Consider the following 24,745-nt stretch of genomic DNA (forward strand, 5'->3'; position numbering starts at 1 on the left):
TAAGCTCTGAATTCTTGTCTTTTTCCTCTATAGTTATAGAGAACTGCAGTAATGATCCATAATCACTGAATCAGCATTCCATCACAATGTGGAAGAAACAAACAACAGAAAAGCTGGTATATGGAGTTTACTTTCAAAGACAACTTTTATGCAGTCCTAGGTTCAGCCCACCTCAGTTCAAACTCCTACAACTTTCAAACTGAGAGTGTTCTACCCCGAAAACTGCTGTTCTGCATTATAACTCTGAGACCTTGAAGGATCCTGAGTCAGTCAGTAAGGTCTGCACTAGCCCTTCTGGACTTCCTAAGGACTCAAGGATCTGAGTGCGCTTGAAAAGGAGGCTGAAGTGAAATGGGCCAGCTGGTTAACCTTCACTGAGCCTCCCCACTAATGCAAAGTTATATATTAATCAGTTTTCTTCCAGGCTGATGTTTTATTAAACTACAAAAATACACCAAAAGTCATTTATATTTTAACAATTAAGGATTATAACAATGCCCCCTACACATACATTACAGTCTGTTATATGCAAAATGGGTGGAGATGCATAGCTCTATCCATAGAACCTTGATAAAAAATTAACTGTGAATTCAAAAGTCTTGGCTTACATACAAATATAAAATAAATTATTTTCTACTCATAAACAACTTATTTTTTGAACTTTTTCCTCTTCAGGGCCTTCCATTCACCTTCCTGGGTTGCCAGGCTACTGAAAAGTTGTTTTACTTTTCGCTTTCTTTCAGAATCCCTACAAAATAAAAAATATAATATAGGATCAATGTACAAATAAGACCAAGAGACAGAGCACATAAGACAGAATGTATCAAGTGCTTTTGACTTTATTTATTTATGTAATTCTACTTGAGAAGCAGTTTAAATCTAAGCTTGCACATAGTAGGTAATCAATAAATGTTTACACAGCAAAATTATCAATACTCTAGTACTTTGGAAGGGACCTCTGAAGTCATACAGACTGACTCTTAGCTGAGGCATGAATGTCCTTCCATAACATCATCATCAATTTCACTGTCAGACAGCTGCACAGATTAGGAAATTCCTGAAGTCTGTCCTGACACCTTCCAACCACTGTTTTTTAACTGCCCAGAAACTGCTACCTGTTTCTCTCTCTAAGCTCCCCTGGGCTCTCACTGCTGCACAGCCTTGCTTTCTTTTTCTGTCCCCTCTGACAGACTCTTCCATTACATGTTCTGCCACGGCTAACCCAGATCTCTCAAGTCCTCGACACTAGGGGTGTGAAACCGAAACAGAAATGGGATAAGGATCCCTGCAGGCAGCACAGTGACTGACGTTTTAACATGTAATATTATCTATGCTCTACTGTATTTTTATTTTGTTAGATATCTCCCCATAGCTCCACCTCCACCTGGTTCAGGATGTACGTGGCAGTTGGTTATTATATCTGTTCCACATCGCTCCTCTTCATCAGGCCCTGCCGGGAGCACCCTCTTTCTCTGTCCCACATCTCAAAGCTCTTTCTTTATTCTTTCCTCCATCTCTAGGGGGGAGGTGGCCCTTTCTGCCACCATCTCTACTAATGCCCTTCAGCCCAGGAGACTGCCCTTCATCATACTCTGGCCATTCTTCAATCTTTCCTCAACCACTGGTTTTCCTGTCTGCCCGCAACACCCTTGTGAACTTTAAAACAAAACAAACACCCCCCTCCCCCAAACCTTCTCTTGACTGTGGTCTCCACATTCTATTTCTTATGTATCTCTTCTCCTTTTCAAAGTCAAACTCCCAGAAGAGATTAGTAACATGTGCTGTCCCTATTCCCTCCTCACTTACTCATCTCTAAGTATGGCCTCTAACCATCTCACTTGACTGAATTATTCTCTCCAAAGTTATCAATAATTTCTTAGTTGTTTTAACTAATGGCCTCAGTCCTCATTCTCCTGACTTCTCTGCAGCTTTAGACAAAGCTGAGCAAGATGCCATCCTGAATACTCTTTCCCGCTACCAGTTTGACAGTAACTACTAAGTGTCTGTGCTAGATGACCATCCATCTCCTCCCCTCTGGCTCTGCTCTTGCCTGTCTTCTCTATTTCACTTTTCCTCTCTTGGTACCTCAAGAGTTCACTGATTATGGAGATGACTCTCAAATCTACACATCTACCACCTCAAATCTTTTGAACTCCAGATCCCAATGCCAATCTCTGGCTTGCTATATCTCTACCTGGACATCCCTTTGTCATCTCATATTTAACATATCTAAAATAACTCACTTTTCCCCCAAAACTTCACCCCATCCCCCTGGTTAAACAGGCTCATAGCCTGTGTTATGCCTACCTCTCCTCTCACCCCCCTCATAACAGCAGCGGCTACATCTGGTTGAGTCAATCTTTACAGCATCTCTTACAGTCATCCCCCTAATTCAGGCTTTCTCACCTCTTCCTTGCACTAATGAAAAGTCTGACATGGGTGCCAGCTTCTAATCTTTCACCCCTTTGATTCATCCTCTACATAGTTGCCAAATTAATATTCCTAAAGCACAGGCATGTCACCCCTCAACTCAAAACCCTTTAGCAGCTCCCTATAGCCTTTAGGATAAGATATAATCTCTTTTTATGAAATATAAACTTCACAACTGGGGAACCACCAGCCTGTATTTCCAGGTTTATTTCATATTACTTTTCTTATGAATTCAACTTTCAGGCAAACTGAGCTACTAGGTATTCCCCAAATTCAATAATCTACACCAAAAGGGCCATCTCCCACTCCACCCCTACCTCCATGCCTGGGACCTCCAACTCTTAGACTCTTTAGGTCCCTCAGAGGCCCAGTGCAAAGCCTTTTCTGATCCTCAGCTGTGAGTGCTCTTTCTCTCTGAATTACTGTCTAGTCACTCATCTACCCAAAGCTGAGGGTCCCAGAGTATTTCAGGACAAAGACTGTTTTAGGTCTTTATTTGCAGCCTTAGTGGTCAGTACAGTGCCTTTTACAACGCAGTCCTTAAGAAACTGTTTAACTCAATTGCTATTTCTGTCCCCCTCATTCTTCTGTGACAACCCTTTCAAACATTTGAAGAAAGTGATATTGTCTCTTTTCCAGGTTAAATACCCCTCTCCATTCATTTAACTTTGTCTCAGAGTGACATGATTTCAAGTCTTCATACTATCCAGTGTGCAAATGTGTTGCATGAATGAAGGAGGCAAGAAAAAAGTCATGGGCTTTTTAGCTGTTTAGCTTTTACATCATCTCTCAGGCTGCCAACATTGCGTGTTGAGTTCAGATTTTATGAGTGAACTGTACCTGCATGCCACCATCTCCCATGAGGGCAAGCAAACAATATGGTCTTATAGCTCAGGTGCCCAATCGTTCCCTCTGGCTCAGGAATCATGGGAGAATGCCAAGCAGTGCACAGAACAAGTCAAAGTGATGCCAAAACAAATGGAGATTACCTTTCCATGATCTCTGTAAGCTGCATCCTAGCCAGGAACTGATTATCTTTGCGAATTTCACGGACAGCTCCTTTAAATTCGCGTTTATGCTTGTGAATTAATCTTTTCCTCTCCTGCTCCTCTTTACTGCTCCCTTGTTTTCTTCCAAACTCGAGGCTAGAATTGGAAAATCTGGTATTAGGCAGGTGAAGGACAGGGCTGCAGAGGTTTTCTCTGAAGACCCCAGGACAGATTCCCTAGAGTTTGATTCCAGACCTTTGTCCCAGGTCAGAAGCAGCTGCTTATTCTTCCCCAAGATCAAGCTCAGAATGCAACACATCCCCTTCAAGACCTCAGGTCAGTATCTGAACATCAAAGCAATCTTAGAACAGCAACTGTCTACTGGGACGAGCTTCTTTTATTACCATAGCACGCATCAGAGGCTTCAGGAAGGCAGAAGCTACATTTTATTAAACATTTCTGCTGCTCCCACCTCCCAACAGCACTATGCATTTTCAATCAATCAATGTTTACTCAAGCAACAAATGAATCAATGAAGGAAGCCCTCTTTTGTGGTACAGAGGTTCAGACTGACCCCCAGGAGATGCTTCCACACTTACACTTTCACCAGTTTTGGTGTGAACAGCTTCAGGGGCACTGGCTTGCTCTTTTCACACACTAAAGGCTGATAATTTCTGCCTTGGTTTTCCATTTCTTGTAGCACGCTTTGGCACAGCTCCTAAAAACACAAGGAATCTTGTTTCACAAGGTCGGCTAATGTCTGTTGATTTCTTTTCCTACTCTGGGTGTCTCCTGTTAAGACAGGACCCCCCTGCTTCAGTTCGGAAGGTCACTGGAGGTATTCCTCCTGACACAGGCGGCCAAGTTTCCCTGACTCAGCACATCGCTTCTGGGAGTTTGTTGTGGCTGAAAAACTCACCCCTTTATGCCCAGCCTGGTACACAGGCTTCCTTATAATCAGAATTCTCACTCTTGTAGTGCTTTAAGGTCTATAAAGGTAAGGTTTTCTTGGGGTCACAGAATTCAAAAGTTTCTCAAGGTAGATTTTTATAGGTGATTCTGAGGAGACCTTTGGGCCCCTGGAGGGCTTTTAAAGTGACTGGCCCAGAGAAGTCTGTTCTGTCCCTCTCTTCTCACTGTAAATGTCTCCACAGCAGGCAGAGGGAAGAGATCTCCTAAAGACAGCAAGGCCTGCTTTAAGGAAGGAGCCCTTTCCCCTTCCTCGCCTTCATCTTTCTATCCTCCTTTACACTTTTATTCCAGGGTCAGGAAACCTCCAAGTTCTGGTGAAGGCAGGCAGGGGGCCTCAGAGCTGCGTGGGGTTCTTCTGTCCCCCCAGCCACAAACACCCACCTTTCCCCAATCCTGTGTACTACCCAAAGGCCATGCTCACTGGGTTCATCTTTTACTAGCCACGTCAAGGAAGTAAATACCAAATACCAAGCACTTCTGGAACTGTTTTCAGAGTCACCAAAGAAAGCCATATCCCATGGTCTTCCTTCCCTTCGTCCTCCCCCTGCCCCATGCTTCTACTGCTATCTCACACTACTCTCTACAACATAAGCTGGATTCTAAGAGGTGGTGCTGCTGACAGAACACTGGAACTGGACTAAGCAATCCTGCCTCAGACACTTACTAGTTGAATGTCCTTGGGAAAGTCATTTAACTTTTGTCACCTACCTCTCTGGGTCATGACGATCAAATGAAATAATCTAGGTAAGACACTTTTACAAATCTCAAAGTGCTACATGAATATTCACTATTATTACTATTATTATCAGACTGTCAAGTCAGCTCAACAATCATTTATTAAGTGTTTAATTACACATCAGGCACGGGGCTTAGGTCTAGAGGTCATGGTCTCCTGTTCCCAAATCGTGCCCTTCACTTGACCACCTCCATGCCTTGACTTACAGCCCTTGATATTCCTAGAGATCCCTCCTCCTTTCTTGACCTGTCATCACCTTCCTCAACATTCTCTAAAACAACTCGAACGTCCCTGATCCTTGCGCCCCCAGCCCATGCCAGTGATGGCCTCTAGAATAATAACAACAACTTTCTCTTGCACTTCTTGATTGCATTCAGCCCATGATCCTGACACTCAGTTATCCGTGATCACATCCCTCTATTACACTGTAGGCTCCACAAGGGCAGGGATCAGGGACTGTATTTAAATCGTGTGTCTTCCTCAAGGCAATAGTGCTCTGCAAAGAGCAGGCGCTTGGTAAATGTCTGCAGAACAGAATTTTCAAACCTCTGCTCTACTTAGCTCAACCTTGTCCTTCCCTTTCTCCTCTGTTGTTGCCAATATGGCCAAACTAATAAAAACCCTGTGAAGGAACCCAGGCTGAGGCTGGAAGCAGGGGGCGTAATCTGATGGGGAACCCAATCAGAACGCAGATCCCTGAAATGGGTTCCTATGTGTGCTGCCTGTCACCGCAAATGGGAATAATCAGCTTAACGCTATTCGTGTAAGCATGAATTGCTCAAAGTCAAATGGCCACAAGCCAAGAAATGCCTTGTTCACTTAGAGAGCCAAGAAAGCGGCCATCCTGCCAACGTAGTCCTTATAAGAGTTTAAAAGTTCTTCAGGAGAAAAGCAATTCAGGAACTATTCTCAATGATTTAAATTCATCTGAGCAAAATCTATAATTAAACAGATATAAAGAAGATGAACTCAAACTCAGCACTTCTTCGACATTTGTGGGTTTAAATTATATCAAATAAAAACAATGAATTTTAGCAGTTATAACCTGTGGGTTATCCTGGCTAGTTACCAGCACTCAGATTCTGTGCCCCTGGGGTTGGAAAATCCACTTGTTCCTACTTTCCAGAAGAACCCTGCTGTAACCCTCTAAGTCAGGGCTGATGAACCTGTGGCCTCGAGGCCACGTGTGGTCGGTCCTCCAGGTCCTCAAGTGTGACCCTTTGACTAAATCCAAACTTCACAGCACAAATTCCCTTAATAAAAGGATTTGTCCCATAAAACTTGGACTCAGTAAGAAGGCTGCACCCAAGGTCTTAGAGGGCCACATGCGGCCCCGAGGCCATAGGTTCCCCACCCCTGCTCTAAGTTCTTGGGGAACACAAGTGAGTGGTAAGAGCACTGGCTTTGAGAGAGATGACCCAGATTCAAATCCCACCTCCAAGACTTAATACCTGTGTGACTTTTGGGCAAGTCATTTAACCTCTGTGAGCCTCAGGTTCCTCCTCTGTAAGAAGAAAGAGTTGGACTAGAGAGCCTCTGAGGAGCCTTTCAGTTCTATGATCCTAGGGCTGTACTCACTTGCAGCTCTCTGGGGTATCCACATTCTGGAATGTGCTCAGTAAGGAGGACTCTGATAGGCTTCATTACTTCAGAAAGAGATGGTAGCGTACTGTACATAACTAAACATCGTTTGATGAGGTTTAAACACACAGATACACACGACAATCTGCAAGAGAATCACATATTCAGTTTTAACAATTCTGACAAACTTGGTTTAACTATCTTAAAAGAAACTGGTGGCCCTACTGAGAAATGAACTTTAATGACAATCTTGAAAATAGTCAACACAATTAAACAAAGCCCAGCTAATTCCAGTGAGTCACTATTAAAACATCTATGTCTTTTACATGGAATCAGCAGCAGCCTGCCCTATCAAACAGATGAAATCAATACTGGGACACGAACTACTAGGCAGACATGCCAAGGAGTTAAGAATACACAGTATCTAGAAATTTATACATACACCCCTGAATAAAAGGAAAAGATGTGGGAAAATACACATTCAACCTGGAAAATGTAGACTGGATTCACTCCACAGTTAAACAGATATGCTTCAGGCCTAAACCAAGTATCTTATGGAGAAAATCTCTCTCTTTTTTGGGGGGGAAGGGAGGAGAAATAAGTGATACTATTCTTGAGAAACTTAGAAAGGGTTTAAAATATCACAGAGTGTGTGTGTGTGTGTGCGTGCGTGCGTGTGTGTGTGTGTTTGCAGTAGGGCCACTGTGCCAAATTACCTAAAATCAACAAGATTCATCAGAGCAGCCTTGCCAACATGGTTGCTGGCTCTTCCCACTCAGTGATGCCTCTGAGGGCACAGAGCCTGAAGGCGCTGTCCTGAGGTCCTGTAAGCACATGTCCATCTGCAGCGAAGCTAGTATTTGCTCACACCTGGTCATCTTTGGGACTGAGCCTGGGGTCCCAAATCATGCTAGTGGTTAGAGCCAAGGAAATGTCCACACTAAAAGTGAAAGTTAAGGAAGGAGCCAGATATCCTTAGCACCTCTGGAGCCTGAGGAAGGAGGACAACGCCTGGAACTTGCACTAAGACAGCCCCGGGGGCAGGGGCGTCTGTTTCCTAATCTGTAAAATGGGAAAAGTAATACATGACTTCCCCTTTTTTCAACTGTACCTCTGCTCAGTTTTCACTCCAAGATTCTCAGCTTCTTTTTGTGTGCTGTCATCCCCATTAGACTGAAAACTCCGAGGGCAAGGATGGTCTTTTGTGCCTGGCACAGATTGGCACTAGGTAGATGCTTAACAAATGTTTGCTGACTTGAACCCAATTACCACCCCTAGAGCATGGCTATAAAGAAAGTACGTTGTGAATACAAAGAGCTTCCAAAACAGGAAGTGTTACAGCTATATGGAAAATGTTGAACAGAACACAGATAAGGACGCCCGCTCACAACTTTAGCACTGGCTTTGCAGGTGGAGTTTCTATTTCCTTCCATCCCATAAAGTCTTTTCAGATTGTTCCACACACCTGATGTGATTTGTTTCTGTTTCATTGCTTTCCTTTAGGCCGTTCACTTTACTGAGGGGGAGGCCTTTCTTGGGCCAAGTGTCCAAGTCTTCCTTGTCAGAAACAAGGAGCAGTTCCGAATTCCTTCCCAGGGGTTTGAAAGGATGCACCAGGGTATAGCCTAAATATCAAGGTGAAACAGTGACATAAAGAAGAACTGTGTGAACATTAGTAGATATGAAAAGTCAAACCAAAGGGTTTGAACCCTAAATCCTAAACACAGGACACATGATAATTTCAAAGAAACATAACTAGGGGTCCTAAGGGATTGTGTAGCCTCTTTGGAAAGCTGGAGTCCTTGTGAAGCAGACATCAGACGCACCCACAGGAGACCCTGCCCCAACCTATTTCCAACCCTGCGCTGTTTTTCAGAGCCAAAAGGCCTACCAGCTGAAGGCACATGGGCAGAGTTGCTGGAATGTGTGTTCATCCTTTGTTGCTGAAGAAGATCCTGCCATCGGAGAAATGATGACTTGCACTTGACTTTGTTTTGAGTGAAGGAGGGCTGTGCAAGGTCACCAGCCTCACTTCTCCTCCAGAGCCATCTGAATCCAGTGACCAGATGTTCATCAGGATGACTGGAGATGACCCAGGATGAGGCATTTGGGGTTAAGTGACTTGCCCAAGGTCACACACCTAGTGAGTGTCAAGTGTCTGAGGTGAGATTTGAACTCAGGTCCTCCTGACTCCTGCACTGGTTCTCTACCCACTGCACTACCTAGCTGCCCTGATATCCCAGCCCAGAGCTGCTGGGATAGATGGAGACTGAAAGAATAGGGGGATTAAGGACTGTTACTGGAATAGAGTACTGGACTCTCCCAGTCTCTTGCCTTCTTTCTTTGCACTAGATAAAACAGAGGGAAGTAGTGAGATAATGGGAAGGGCCTGCCCTTGGCCACAAGATGCACAGTATTCAGAGTAAGAAGGGACCTCCGAGACCATTCAGTACAACTGCTCTTTTACAGATAAGGAAACTAGTCATAAGAGAAACAATCTGATTAAGTCAAAACACAGTGGGTTCATGAGCAGGCAGATGCTTCCCAGCTGTGTGACTTAAGCTCTGAACTTCAGTACTGTAGCCTCATTTGTAAGATACGTACGTAGTAATACTACCTATTTCACTGAGTTTTTGTGAGGAATATACTAACGATAGATTATGAGGCAGAACTACAGGAGCCCAGATCCCCTGCAAACACCTCAATAAAGCTTTAAAGTGCCCCAATTGAAAAAGGATTGAGAATGATGTGAAGACTCCCCCAACCCAGCCAAGGCAAGAGAAAAAATCCGGAAGCCTGCAAAAAATTCCAAAGTAGACAAGCTGGGGGGAGGTGGCAAGTGTAGTACAAAGCAACCCCAAAGTATCTGGAGAACAGTCCCTTCTTGGAACCCCAGAAAATGGTGGTCCCCTCAGAGACAAGAGAAGGGCAATGCAATGAGATCAGCCTGGGAGTAGCCCCACAGCTCAATGGCAAGAGCTGAACTCTGATGGAGAGAAAGGCCTGGCAGAATTCAGGAAGGGGTATAGTCCTGAGTGGAAGCCACATGGCACTAACAGAAGGGCCCTGAGCAGAGGCCAGGTATCCTGGGAGTTTCCACCACAACAGGAGAAAGAGGCCTCAGAGACATCCAGGCAACCCCAGACCAACTCAGTATTTGGGCAGCCTAGTACTGAATCACAGAAGGAGACCAAATCAAACAATTCCTATCTTAAAGCCCAAGCACAAGTCCCTTTTCCCCACCCATCTCTAATCTAGACAAGGAGGTGGCTGAGATCAACAAGCCAAGGAAAACACAAATTCTATGAGTAAATTCCTTGGAACGAGAAGTGCATACAGGGTAAATTCTGAGGAAGAGCTACTCCACAAGTCCAAGCAGATCCTTGAGAAGAAAAATAAAAGTGCACTGAACGAAAGGCTTACAGAAAGAGCTGGTAGAGATGAAACAAGAGATTTAAAACGGAACAGCTAAGGATAAAAGAATGTCAAAGAGAACTGATATCTTAGAACAAATGGTGAGAAACCTCACCCAAGGACTGAACTCTCTGAACTAATTAAACAATGAACTGAATATTTAACTACAAGAAAAAACTGAATGTTAAAAGAACACACACACACACACACACACACACACAACTATAAAGAAATTCAAGAAATACTTAAAAAAAACAGGAAAACAGGGCAAGGAGAGAAAAATTTAAGATTTTGGATTATCTGAGTATCATGACCAAAAAAAGGCCAGGATTATCATATTTTAAGAAATGACAAATGAAAACTGCCCAGAACTCTTAGAACTGAAAGGCAAAGTGAAAACAGAACTGAAAAATGAAACAAAAAACACCAAAAAGAAAACTCCCAGAAATATCACAGTTAAAATCCAGAGCTTCTGAGCTAAAAAAAACACTACAAGCAGCCAAAGCTAAAGAGTTCAAGCATCAAGGGACCATGGTCAGGATCACATCAATTCTGACAATGGCTACAGCAAAGGAGGGAGAATCTGGAAGCTGATACTGCACAAGATAAAAGAGAAAGGCTTAGAGCCAAGAATCACCTATCTGGTAAAAGCAAACAGAATCCTTTAGTTAGAGGATTTCCCAACATTTTTTCACTGAGAGCCCAGAGAAACACAGAAAGATATACACACATTTGTTCAATTCAAAGGGAATATGTGAGGATGAACTGTTCATATGCCGATGGAAAGGACAAAAAACAAATGTCTTCTCAAAACTGAACTATTTTGAAGGGTCCTAAAGAAAAAGTAAATGTGACACAGAGCCTGTAGGTGGCTTTGTTCTGTTTAGATGATCTTAGCACAAGTAGAAATGACCGCGAGAAGGGGAGGGGAAAATGGATGAAATCAGTATCAAGTAAAACGCTGAAGAACCGGTGGTCAAAACACACACTCTGGAAACAGCTGAAAGTTTAATCAAAGAAGTTCTAGCTGGAGAAGAAAAGGGAATCGATGGGACCAAACCTAGGGGAGCAAACACAATTATTCCCTTTTTTGCTATGATGTGATGATTTGTTCAGAAAATCCTACAGAGCTAACTAAAAATATTAATAACTTCAGCAATCTGAGGGTATAAAATAAAACCATGTAAATGATCAGCATTCATGAATATTACTTACAAATTCCAGCAGGAAAAGCTGGAAAGAAAAACTCCTTTTCAAAATAAGTACAGAAGCTATCAAATATTCGAGAGTATATCTACCAGGACATATCCAAGAACTACATGAATCAAATTATAAAATATATTTGCAGAAATAAAGACAGACTTAAATAAAAGGATCATGGGTTGGTTAAGTGAATATGAAAATCACAATAGTATCTAAGTTACTTTATTTATTCAGTGCCATATCCAGCTACCAAAGGATTGTTTTTATAAAGCTAGAAAAACTAGTAAAAGAAATTCATGTGAAGGACCAAAAGGACAAGAATCTTGAGTGTAATAATGAAAAAAAGCAGAATGCCAGGTGCCCTAGCAGTATCAGATCTCCAACTACAATATGAAGTAGTAATCACTAAGATGAGTTGGTGCTATTTTAAAAGTAATCAATTAGTGGAACAGATTAGGTACACAATATATAGAAACAAAGAACAAGGAGTGTTTGACAAACCCAAAGACCTGTGGGTAAGTACTCACTATCTGACAAAAATTGCAAAGAAGTTTGGCATAGGTATGGACCAAGAGCTTACACTGGATGCCCAATACATACATGCCATGGACATGAAAGGTGATGTCATAAGCAAACAAGAGAAGCAAGGAAGAAATGTCCTTTCAGATCTATAAGAGGGAAAGAGTTCATGACCAAAGAAGTGAGAGAAGATCGCAGAAGGCAAAACAAACAATCTGATTATATGAAATTTAAAAGTTTTTACATAAACAAATTTAATGAGTTAAAATGAGAAGGGAAAGTTAACTGGGAAAGATCTTGGCAGCAAAATTCTCTGAAAAGTTTCATTTTCAAGATATTGTACATACAGAACCAATTCAAATGTAGAAGACTAAGAGCCATTCCCCCAATAAACAAATTGCAGAAGGAAGAAAATAAGCATTGTACCTACTGTGTGACTGGCAATGTGCTAAGCATTTTTCCAAATATTATCTCATTCAATCCTCACAACGCAAGGTAGGTGCTATTACTATGACCATCTTACAGTTGGAGAAATTGAGGCAAACAGAGGTTAAGTGACTTGCCCAGGGTCACAAAGCTAGTAAGTATCTGAAACCAGATTTGAACATGGGTCTTCCTGACTCATGAGAAATGTTTTAATTTGCATTTCTCCAATTATTAGAGATTCGAAATGCTTTTTCATATGGCTGTTGATAGCTTGGACTTTTTCATTTGATAACTGCCTGTTCATGTCTTTTGAGACAGGTGGGTGGGGTAAATTAAAGCAACTCTGAGATTCTATCTCACACCCATCAAAGATGGCAAAGATGACAAAAGAGGAAAATGACTAATATTGGTCAGGCTTTGGGAAAACAGGAACCTTAATGCACTATTATTAGAGCTATCAATTGGGGCAGTCCTTGGAAAGCAGTTTGGAATTATACCCCAAAAGTTACAAAACTGTTCATATGCTTTGACCCAGCTATGCGTGCGTTTGTCCTTCGTTGTCGAAGAAGGCCATGCCATCAGAGAAATAACGATATGACTTGCACTTGACTTTGTTTTGAGTGAGGGAGGGCTGTGCAGGTCACCAGCCTCACTTCTCCTCTAGAATCATCTGAATCCAGTGAGCATATATTCATCAGGATGACTGGAGATGACCTAGGAGGAGGCAATTGGGGTTAAGTGACTTGCCCAAGGTCCCACAGCGAGTGAGTGTCAAGTGTCTGAGGTGAGATTTGAACTCAGGTCCTCCTGACTCCTACACTGGTGCTCTATCCACTGCACCACCTAGCTGCCCCTTGACCCAGCTATACCATAACTATGTCTATACCTCAAAGAGAGCAAAGAAAGAGGAAAATCAAAACAGGGGTGGGGAACCTGCAGCCTCAAGGACACACGTGGTCCTTTAGGTCCTCAAGTGTGGCCCTTTTTTAAGATAACATGTGACCTTCTAGGTCCTTGGGTGAGACCTTCTGATTGAGTCCAAGTTTACAAAACAAATCTTTTCATTAAGGGGATTTGTTCTGTGAAGTCTGGATTCAGTCCCAGGGTCACATCTGAGGACCCAGAGGGCCACATGTATCCTTGAGGCTGCAGGTTCTCCACCTGATATAAACAAACATTGTCAGAGGTAACTTTCTGTGATGGCAAAGAACTAGAAACTTAGGGGGCGCGCTACCTACTGGGGAATGGCTAAATATATTAATAGCATATGAATGTAATAACAATATTATTGTGCTGTTGTGAAATCATGAAATGTATAATTTGAGGAAACTGGGGAGATTTCCGTGAACTGATGCAGAGTAAAGTGAACAGAAGTAGAAAAATAATCTATACAATGACAACATTAAGAGAAAAAAAATTTTAGAGGGGGGTGGAGCCAAGATGGCGGAGTAGAAAGACGCAAATACACATAGCTCCGAACCCACAACCCATACAACATCGGTATAAAGTAACTCACGGCGAATTCTGGAGCAGTGAGGCCACAGAACAGTGAAGAGAAGGAGATTTCTGTTCCAGAGGGACCTGCAAACCTCTCTCAAAAGGTCCATCGCGCTGCAGACGTGGAGCCCAGCCCAGCCCAGACCTGCCACGGCAGCAGCACCAAGAGAAACAGACCCAAGCAGGCTTCAGGGACGGGATCTCCAGCGGCCGCACAAGTCCCTCCACCCACAGGTGACGGGGGTCGGTGAGACAGTCTCTTTGGCAGGTTGAGAGGGGAGTGGGGTGCCCCCATGACTCGGCCCTCCCCCCTCCACAGAGGTAGAGGCTAGGAGGTGGCTGCAGACAGGGGCTCCCCAAGCGGGCGGGAGCCTGGATCCATTGTTGAAGGTCTGTGCATAAACCCCCTGAAGGAACTGAGCCTGAGAGGCAGCCCTGCCCTGACCTCAGCACCTGAACTTAATCTCACACTGAATAGCAGCCCTGCCCCCGCCAAAAGCCCTAAGGCTGGAAGCAGCATTTGAATATCAGACCCCAAACACTGGCTAGGAGGATCAGGAGGCGAGGTGGGTGTGAGGAGAATATTCAGAGGTCAAGTCACTGGCTGGGAAAATGCCCAGAAAAGGGAAAAGAAATAAGACCATAGAAGGTTACTTTCTAGGTGAACAGGCATTTCCTCCCTGCCTTTCTGATGAGGAAGAACAATGCTTACCATCAGGCAAAGACACAGAAGGCAAGGCTTCTGTGTCCCAGCCCACCCAATGGGCTCAGGCCATGGAAGAGCTCAAAAAGAATTTTGAAAATCAAGTTAGAGAGGTAGAGGAAAAGCTGGGAAGAGAAATGAGAGACATGAAGTCAAAGCATGAACAGCAGATCAGCTCCCTGCTAAAGGAGACCCAAAAAAATGTTGAAGAAAATAACACCTTGAAAAATAGGCTAACTCAATTGGCAAAAGAGGTTCGAGAAGCCAATGAGGAGAAGAATGCTTTCAAAAGCAGAATTAGCCAGATGGAAAAGGAGATTCAAAAGCTCACTGAAGAAAATAGTTCTTTCAAAATTAGAATGGCACAGATGGAGGCTAAGGACTTTGTGAGAAAGCAAGATATCACAGAACAAAGAGAGAAGAATGGAAAAATGGAAGATAATGTGAAATATCTCATGGGAAAAACAACTGACCTGGAAAATAGATCCAGGAGAGACAATTTAAAAATTATGGGACTACCTGAAAGCCATGATCAAAAAAAGAGCCTGGACATCATCTTTCATGAAATTATCAAGGAAAACTGCCCTGAGATTCTAGAACCAGAGGGCAAAATAAATATTCAAGGAATCCACAGAACACCGCCTGAAAGAGATCCAAAAAGAGAAACTCCTAGGAACATTGTGGCCAAATTCCAGAGTTCCCAGGTCAAGGAGAAAATATTGCAAGCAGCTAGAAAGAAACAATTCAAGTATTGTGGAATCACAATCAGGATAACACAAGATCTAGCAGCCTCTACATTAAGGGATCGAAGGGCATGGAATAGGATATTCCAGAAGTCAAAGGAACTAGGACTAAAACCAAGAATCACCTACCCAGCAAAACTGAGTATAATACTTCAGGGGAAGAATTGGTCTTTCAATGAAATAGAGGATTTTCAAGCATTCTTGATGAAAAGACCAGAGCTGAAAAGAAAATTTGACTTTCAAACACAAGAATGAAGAGAAGCATGAAAAGGTGAACAGCAAAGAGAAGTCATAAGGGACTTACTAAAATTGAACTGTTTACATTCCTACATAGAAAGACAATATTTGTAACTCTTGAAACTTTTCAGTATTTGGGTACTGGGTGGGATTACACACACACACATGCACACACGCACACACACATAGAGACAGAGTGCACAAAGTGAACTGAAGAGGATGGGATCATATCTTAAAAAAAAATGAAATCAAGCAGTGAGAGAGAAATATATTGGGAGGAGAAAGGGAGAAATTGAATGGGGCAAATTATCTCTCATAAAAGAGGCAAGCAAAAGACTCATTAGTGGAGGAATAAAGAGGGGAGGTGAGAGAAAAACATGAAGTCTACTCTCATCACATTCCACTAAAGGAAAGAATAAAATGCACACTCATTTTGGTATGAAAACCTATCTTACAATACAGGAAAGTGGGGGAGAAGGGGATAAGCAGGGTGGGGGGGATGATAGAAGGGAGGGCATGGGGAGGAGGGTGCAATTTGAGGTCGACACTCATGGGGAGGGATAGGATCAAAAAAGAATAGAAGTAATGGGGGACAGGATAGGATGGAGGGAAATATAGTTAGTCTTATACAACACAACTATTATGGAAGTCATTTGCAAAACTACACAGATTTGGCCTATATTGAATTGCTAGCCCTCCAAAGGGAAGGGATGGAGAGGGAGGGAGGTAAAGAAGTTGGAACTCAAAGTGTTAGGATCAACCATTGAGTAATGTTCTTGCCACTAGGAAACAAGAAATATAGGTAACGGGGTATAGAAAGCTATCTGGCCCTACAGGACAAAAGAGAAGACGGAGACAAGCGCAGAGAGGGATGATAGAAGAGACAGCAGATTGGTCATAGGGGCAATTAGAATGCTTGGTGTTTGGGGGGGGGAGGGGATAAAAGGGGAGAAAATTTGTAACCCAAAATTTTGTGAAAATGAATGTTAAAAGTTAAGTAAATAAATTTAATAAAATAAAATAAAAAAAAAAAAGAAAAAAGAAAAACAATTTTAATAGAACTTTGGTCGCTGTAATGACGATGAAACATATTTTTGGACACTGACAATGTGGGAATTTATTCTACTGGACTAAGCATATTTGTTATCAGGGTTTTCTTTTTCACTGTTCAACTCTGTTCACTTGAACATTGTTCAAGTGTGTGTACGGAGAGAATAAACGCTTACAAAAAGAAATTAAAATCTTAAAAAAAAAATTTTTTTTAGTTCTAAAAAGAAACTAATTTAGTTCATTGAGCCTAACCTCATTATTTTACAGATGGAATAACTGAGGTCAGGGAGAAAAGAAAGATACTCTAAATCATACAGCTAGGTAAGGCCAGCAACAAAATCCATGTCTCTTGGCTTCAAATCTAGTGTTCTTTGCAAAACATTTTTAATAAAATGTGAAAATAAGAAGGAGGGAATGGTCCAAATTTCACCTGGGAAATGGAACAGGAAAGAACTGCAGAGTCCCTTTGTTAGAAATAAGATTTTCTCACCTATTTTGATGACTGCAGAAATTGCTTAAGTTCAAAGTATAATTTAGAAAATAAAACTGAAGTGCCAACACAGAAATTTCAAAATAACAACTTCAGTTTTTAACCTAACAAAGAGACAGAATTTTCCTTATTGCCTCAAAGAAACTCACCTGGATTATCTTTGTTGGGAGTTGCTATGTGAAGCACTCCAGCTAGGAAGTTAATAAGTTCAGGTACAAATCTCTGGGACAAAGATACATACTCCAGGAATAAGCAGCACACAAACAGTCCTTTAATGACGTCTTGGAGTGACATGACAGGGCACTAATAAAAGGGTACAGTAAAAAAGTTTGAGCCACTATTATAGATCTAGAAAGTGTCAGCAATAGATTAGATTAACTTACACAGTTAGCATACAGGTCATTTATAAACCACCTTTTATTAATCACAGATAAAGTTTACAACTGCAGATCCTCACCACATATTAAAACAGGACATTGGGGTACTGAAGTTTGCAATGAAAAGTGTAAGTCTTGTTTTAACTACTACAGCCAACAGAGGGAAGCAAATCAAAACAGGACAAGCCAGTCATTGCCAACCTGAAATAACCTTTCGGGAGGATTGCCCTTTGCCCTGGCCTTTAATCTCTAGCTGCTAAATTTATCTTTTCCAACCTACGTCACAGCACTGTTTGGAATACAGAGCTTCAAGGACTGAGCCTGAAAGCCTTTATTATCCTGATGTCAGTTACATGACCTAAGAAATGGCTGTGGCTGCTTCAGCCTTTCAAAGACTACCTCCTCATACAGGTGACTGCCCACAGCTAGCAGGCAGGATTCTTACCGCCAAATTCTGATGAGGACTGGGCAGTAAAACCTTGTTTATCAGGATATGGACTACAATGCTTTGACTGCCTTGGGCTACCTTTTAAAAAAATCACATGTGGCAAAAGTCTTAGATGAAAGTTAAACATTTTATGACATACCTTGGTGAGGATCTGACTCATACACACCAGGGCAGGAGTTACTACTGGATGCCAGAAGTCAGAAGTTGGAAATAATATTCCAGTGATTTTCAAATAAATGAGCTGAAAAAGTTCATTATTAACAAAAGATTAGAAAAGTAGCAGAATACAGCTTTTAAAAAAAGCACTCAGAAGTGGACAATAAATACATAGAAAAAACTGGCAGAAAGCTGGTTAACATATACCTACAGGTCTAGTGTGAATTTTTTCCAAAGGTTTTATAATACATTTAGATATATTACTTGTTAATTCTTAAGAAAAACCATAAGGATCCAGTTACTAAGTATTCATGTCTTTATTTCACTCCCCTGCTGGCTCACTCCAGATGGCCAATTATTTTAAAAGATGCAAGTGTTAATCTGGAAGATTCGTAACCAAGGAAATCCCTGACTAATTCCTACATGCGGGGTGGGATACTGTAAAGCTAGAAGGGCCAAAGCTGACACAGGACCAGTTTATTGTTCCGATGCATTAAATGGACTTGGAGTCACAAGACTGAGAGTTTGATATCCAGCTTGGAAACAGCCTGGGCCAATCACCTCATCTTGAGCTTTAGTTCCCTTTTCCTTAAAATGGGGCTAATAATACTCTTGCTGCCTACTCTGCAGGGCTGTTGCAAGGAAAGGGCTGTAGAAATCTGGTAAGTTCCAGCAGAAACTCTGGTCGATTATTAAAATCCTTTTTGTCTTTTTCAGGGACAGTCTATCTATCATTAGTATTGTTAGAGACACTAACGACATTCAATGGAAAGAAAAGCCTCTTTTTCCTGAAGAAAATCCATTTCTGATAGGAGCAGCAATGACTCGGTGGCCAGGATGGCATGTCCGAGCTGATGGATGCTGCTGCTGCCACACCTGAGGTCTCTTGGAGATTAGTAGGCACCTCTCCTTTTCCATCTCTTGCAATGACATCGACATGGCCTAGAGGTTACATTTTTAAAATTCTAGACTTGTATGTTATATTAATTATAAGAGGGGTCTAAGAGTACTCTTGAATACCCCAAATTAGACTTGCTCTGTTTGGCCTAAGAGAACAGAACTAGGATCAAAAGATGGCATTAGGGAGAAAGTGCTATAGACTCAAGCTATGGAAAAACTTCTTAACAACTGGGGGTAGTATCATCTGTGCCCTGGAGGTGTTCAGGATAGGTGGATAGTCACATTTTGGTGAGGATGTAGGTAAGATTCCTTACCTGGGTAATAAGTGGGCTAACAGACAGCTGAATTGCCCTCTAGTCTCCAGTTCTTTAATTCTCTCTACCTAGGGGACTAGATCTGCAGAAGGATACTTCCACTCCTTTCCTTTTCTTCTAACACTTTTTTTCCCTATGCTTATCTCTCTACTTAAAAAAAAAAAATCTGTCACTAGGATGATTACTTAGGGCTGAGGTAAGGAGAAATGCTATTGATCACGGTCACCTTTTAGCAAAGGCTAGGGTTAACCAGTTAACAAATAATTGGTTTATGAACATGGATATCATCTTCATGGGCTTCTGATTAGTAAGGCACATACTTAAAGAGCCTGATAGACAGGCTCAGAGTCCTAAAGGGAATAAAAATGCTTCCATTCCTACCTGTGGCATGTCAGGGTCGGTTCTTGTTCCCCAGCTATTATAAAGTGCCACATTCTTGTGGTTGTGCCTCACTGTAACCTTAAAATTCTTTTTCTGGTTTCCTATCTGTGTTTATTAAATTTCTGTTCACTTTACACAAGGATCAGATACCTCTAGGATTTGATCTTCCCTGAGAAGTGTGGCCTCATGGAACAATGGCTGGAAGTGAAGCCAGAAGCCAGTGGCTACATCCTACCAAACTACTTCTTAGATGGATGACCCTGGACAAGATCTTGTCCCTTAGCTTCTTCCTCTATAAAAAGAAGGAAAATCTAACTAGGTGATTGTCAAAGTCCTTATATTCTGTGACCAAATGTTGGATAATGGCTTCATTTTAAATAAATCTAGTTTTCTCTCCTCAAGGTTAATGGGGCTTAGGATAGGTGATGATTTTAATATTTATGATATTTTAGTATGCTATTTTCCCAAGACAATTTATAAATATACGTATGTATGTATACATGTATAAAATGTATACATATACATTTATACATGTATATATGCGTGTAAGTGTGTGTATATATGTATGTGTGTGTACATATATATATATATATATATATATATATGAATATGATTATTTGGCCTCAGGCATGAACAAAATGTAAAAACTAATTTCTGACCTCAGCTTTGTAGCGCTCCAAGAAATCTCATGAAATCCTTAAAAAAAACCCCACCATAACTTACATTCTATTTCACTTACAAAATAAATACATGCTAAACAACATACTGAAACACTGAGGGGTGGCAAGGTAGGGGCACTGTAAAGTTATGTAAAAAATAAGGCTTCAACCCCCAAGAAGGTGGGGAACCACAGGATTACGACCTCATGACAGTATAGGAAGTAATCAGTATGACCAATAACTGTTACTTGGTGTGACCTACCTAATGTTCCCCTTTCCAGATTTGTCAGGGAATAAGCCAACACAAATATGCATTAGAGCGACAACTAACCACAAGGGCTTTTCATCCATAAAAGTCGTATGAAGGCCTAAGGTCACTAAACACAACTGTATCAAGAGGACAGTCATTAGCAGTGGTTTAGATGTTCCTAATGTTGCTATTATTGACAAAGAGACCCATACATGTTTCTGACCATTAGCAAAAGAAGTTAATTTGGGCTTAAGGGAGATGACGTGTTCTTAAAGGAAAAACTCTGAACTCGGAGTGAGAAAATTTGAGAGTTTTGAGTGAAGACATCAACAACACTTCAGAGCAAGTTTCTCTAACCTCCTTAGTAAAATGGAGATGTTAATGTGTACTGTCTAACTTCTCCTCATACTTAGTATCCTGCTCAGATGCCCTGTCAGTGTGGTGGTAACCCTGGAGGAGTACACCCTAAACTAGGATGGGTCACAGAACAGACCTGGTGGAATAAGTGGTCATGATGACATAGCCCCCCCAGATCTGTTGGAGCAAAGTACTTGGCAAACTTTTATTTTGGTCAGGGCCTTGGATTCCACTAGCGTGAGCAACTCCCTGACAGTATTACAGAATTTAGTGATTGTTACCATAATGAGTTGTTTTAATTCTATTTGGCATCAAAATTAAAACAAGGTCCTATTGATTTAGAATCAAATTGAGGCTTCTTTTTTTATTAAAAACATTTTAGTTAATTGTATGCTCATCAAAAATTCTCCCAGGTCTTATTCTACTCTATTTTTTGGATTATTCATGAAGCCCTAGGGACTCCACAAGCCTTGGAAATAATGCTATATTGTATTCTAATAATTAGATTTTTTTTGTGAAATGTAAAAGAGGACTTAATGTGTAAGCTGTTGTACATTATGGGAAAAGTAATCAATTTTACTCAACAGAACATGTTACTTACCACGTCCAATCCCGGAAATGCTGCACGGCCTTTGATTTCAATCATTTCTTCCATTTCATGCACAACGTCTCTGAGGACAAATTTAACGGAGCTGCTTGCAAAGTCAGGAAACATCTGGCAAAGATTGTACAACTGCCTGTTAACCAGAAACACAAGTCATCATTCAACTACTCCAGATAGTAAAACCAAGAGAGAGAAAAAAAAGCTACCAAAAAAGCACCTCATTGCAACACCAATGTAAAACTGCCTCCAAGTTCTCATTAATTGGATTCAGCACTAAATTCTTGTTAATAGTTAGAACTGGAAGATCTTGGTCAAAATCACTTTTTTCATATTCTACTAGGTTTCTGGGTGATCAAGACCATAGATTTTCTAGTAGACCTGTGTTCTAACTCAGAAGTGGTCACTAATTTTACTCTGTGGGCACTGGCGTCTTCCTCTATAAAATAAAAGGGTTGGATCAGACGCTCCCTAGGGTGCCTTTCTTAGTCTAACAGACTCTAAATATTTAAGGGGCACAGATAACCTGTTACATATGTGGCCACACAAACCCCTAGTCCATGGGTGGAAAACCTGTGCCCTCTTGGGCACATGAGATTTTTCTAGGGCCTTGGGCACAGTCTTTTGACTGAGTCCAAGTTTTACAGAACAAATTCTTTTACTACGAGGCTTTATTCTGTGAAGTCTGAATTCTGTCACCACACTGAGGCTGCAGGTTCCTCACACTTGCCCTAATTCTTCTATGATATCCTGAATGCATTTTTGATGGTTCTAAAGATGACACAAATTCTCAGAGTCTATCTCAATCAATGTAATACTATGCTTTACTTACATAACTAATTTGTCAATAGTTTTCAGATCTGGTGGCGCCTTAGTAGCCAGATCTCCAATGTACTCCAAGAGGAAGCCAAACAATTTCTGTAAGAATATCCACAAGAAAATGATATATTGATGAGTATTAAAACGAAAATAATTCTCATCCAGTTTAAATACTATAAGTTCCCAGGATTTCTACCTAAAAACATGTGGAGAGACATCAAGGGACTAGATCCTTTGCAATTTCTAGGTTCACTGATTAAACTAACAGAGTATATTTTGGGAAATCAAAATCCTTGGAGGGAAAGTGACTTGAGCAATGTCACACATCCTAGGTTTCCTTACCCCTGGTAGTAGTCATTTGAATGTATCAAAGTAATGGAAGAGGGAAGATAAGGGTAGCTGCAGGCAAGATAAAATGTGTAGTAAAAGAACTGAAGACCACCCAAGATGGGAAAGAAAGAAAGAAAGCTGGACTAGATTGTTACCTGTCAACTATACCTTCTCTTCTCTCCTACTCATTTCATCTCTGTTGTTATCTCTCCCCTTTCTCTCACTTACTGTTCCCTTACTATCACCAAGTTGCAGAATATAATCAGTATCCTAGAGATGGATATCACCAAATCTAAGCACCTCATTTTACAGAGGTGATAGATGAGGCCAGAGAGGAGAAGGGCTTGCTCAAAGTTTCATAGCTAATTGATTGCAGAGGTACCGTTCTGGTAGCCTGGGGGCCTATCTGGGACACTTTCTTCTGCTGTGATCAAATTCTCCCATTCTGCCCACCCAACAGACTGTACTGAGAGCAAGGCTAAAACAACAAAATGGTCACCAAGCATTTATCAAGTCTCACTCCAGGTTAGTTACCAGTGGGCAAGATACAGAGATACAGACACGATGAATGAACATTAGACAAAGGCTCTGCCCTTCAGAAACTAACAATCTACGAAGCTTAGAGCAACATTAAGGAATTTTGAACAATGCAAGACAGTATGCATTGAGTGTTAAATTTTGTGGTGTAGATCAAGTGCTACAGGAACCTGTAGAAGGAGACTGAGGGAGACCTGTCCATAAATCATAACTGGTTGCTTTAGGTTTTTGCTGCTAGAGGATTTTTCTTGTCTAGCCTTAGATGCTGCTAAATAAATACTAAACTGAAAATTCCTTTTTGGTAAGAATCACATCATTTATGACATGTATTTCAGTCTGGATTCCAGACTGTATTTCTGTCTGAACTGCCATGGAATTAGCTGCTTAAGCTGGGCAAAGTGTCTTCTTCAGTTTCCTTCTCTATAGGACAGAGATAATAATGATGCCACCTGTCCTAAATTCACAGGGTACATTGAAGATATAAATGATAAAACTAATGTGAAAGCAGTTTGGAAAAAAAAGTGCTGGACTGCTTCTGTCTTTCTAACAAGTTCCATACTTTTTTACCTTTTTCTTATCTTAGATCATACTGTCCATCACTGGAAAGTTTCTTTCTCTGCGCAATGCTTGTTGAAACCCTGCTCCTCCTTTCAGGTCCACCTTGGATGCTGCCTAACCTGATGTTCCCCAGCCCTGAAATGGAAGTGATTTCCCTTTCTTTGATCTGTATGTATGTGGTGTCACTAACCATACTTTGTCTTTTATAAGTGTTTGTGTACTTATCTTATCCCTACTGTACCATAATTAACTCAAGGGCAGGAACTGTACCGGTATACTGCCTGCAGCATTTAAGCTCAGTGTCCTGCACATGGCAAATGCTCATTTTATAGTTGGTTGCTGTGAGTGGTTAGAGTTGAGCATGGATTATGACATAATATAATAATGAAAGACATTTACATGATTCTTTAATGTTAACAATGTGAGGACTTGAGTCTTACAACAACCCTGAGACATAGAGACAACAGGTATGACTATCTCCATCTTACAAGGAAAAAAAAAACAAACCAAGGCTAAGAGGTTGAGTGACTTGCCCAAGCTCTGGAGTTGAGAACTGAACATAGGTCTTATCAGACTCCAAGTCCAGCACAGTCAAAGTGAAGATAATGAGGACAAAGTGATGGGTTCAATCTATATAGGTTCCAGGTCATAGAATTGTAGGTTAGAATTCAAAGGGACCTTACAAGTCACTATATCACTTAGCAAAAAAGGAAACTGAGGCCCAAGAAAGTTTAGTGACTTATCTGAGGTCACTCAGGTTAATAAATCATGGAACTAGTATTTGAACCAAGGTCATCTAACTCCAAATCCACTGGTCTCTGCCATTCTGAGTTAATTTTGAAGTTTATTGGCTGGTTAGATCAGCACGGCTGGAGCACAGGTTATATTATGAGAAAGAGTGAGAGGAAAATTGGATAGGGCCAGATTGTGGAGGGTCCTGAAAACTGGGTTGAGGAGTTTGGATTTGATCTGATGATAATGAAGCATTCTGAGCAAGAGCTAACATGCTAGAAGCAATTTAGTAAGGCAGCAGCGCACAGGACACTTTGGAGAGAGAGAGTCTAGCGA

At 41.4% G+C, this 24,745-nt stretch overlaps 1 protein-coding gene across 1 annotated transcript in view; it reads right to left on the reverse strand.

Moving 5' to 3' along the window:
- Positions 1 to 413: 413 nt before the first annotated feature.
- Positions 414 to 24,745, reverse strand: part of NOP14 (NOP14 nucleolar protein) — a 63,742-nt gene continuing 39,410 nt past the window's right edge. The window contains exons 10-18 of the mRNA XM_072620065.1: positions 22,266 to 22,351; positions 21,434 to 21,569; positions 17,955 to 18,056; positions 17,140 to 17,293; positions 8,174 to 8,333; positions 6,706 to 6,853; positions 4,019 to 4,137; positions 3,420 to 3,575; positions 414 to 748 (exon numbers count right to left, since the gene is read on the reverse strand). Of these exons, the coding sequence (XP_072476166.1) occupies positions 649 to 748; positions 3,420 to 3,575; positions 4,019 to 4,137; positions 6,706 to 6,853; positions 8,174 to 8,333; positions 17,140 to 17,293; positions 17,955 to 18,056; positions 21,434 to 21,569; positions 22,266 to 22,351 (1,161 nt within the window). The 3' untranslated portion in view covers positions 414 to 648. The remainder of the gene's footprint in view (positions 749 to 3,419; positions 3,576 to 4,018; positions 4,138 to 6,705; positions 6,854 to 8,173; positions 8,334 to 17,139; positions 17,294 to 17,954; positions 18,057 to 21,433; positions 21,570 to 22,265; positions 22,352 to 24,745) is intronic.

The sequence above is a fragment of the Notamacropus eugenii genome, chromosome 6 (genome assembly GCF_028372415.1).
Source record: "Notamacropus eugenii isolate mMacEug1 chromosome 6, mMacEug1.pri_v2, whole genome shotgun sequence".
In the NCBI taxonomy this organism is placed as follows: domain Eukaryota; kingdom Metazoa; phylum Chordata; class Mammalia; order Diprotodontia; family Macropodidae; genus Notamacropus; species Notamacropus eugenii.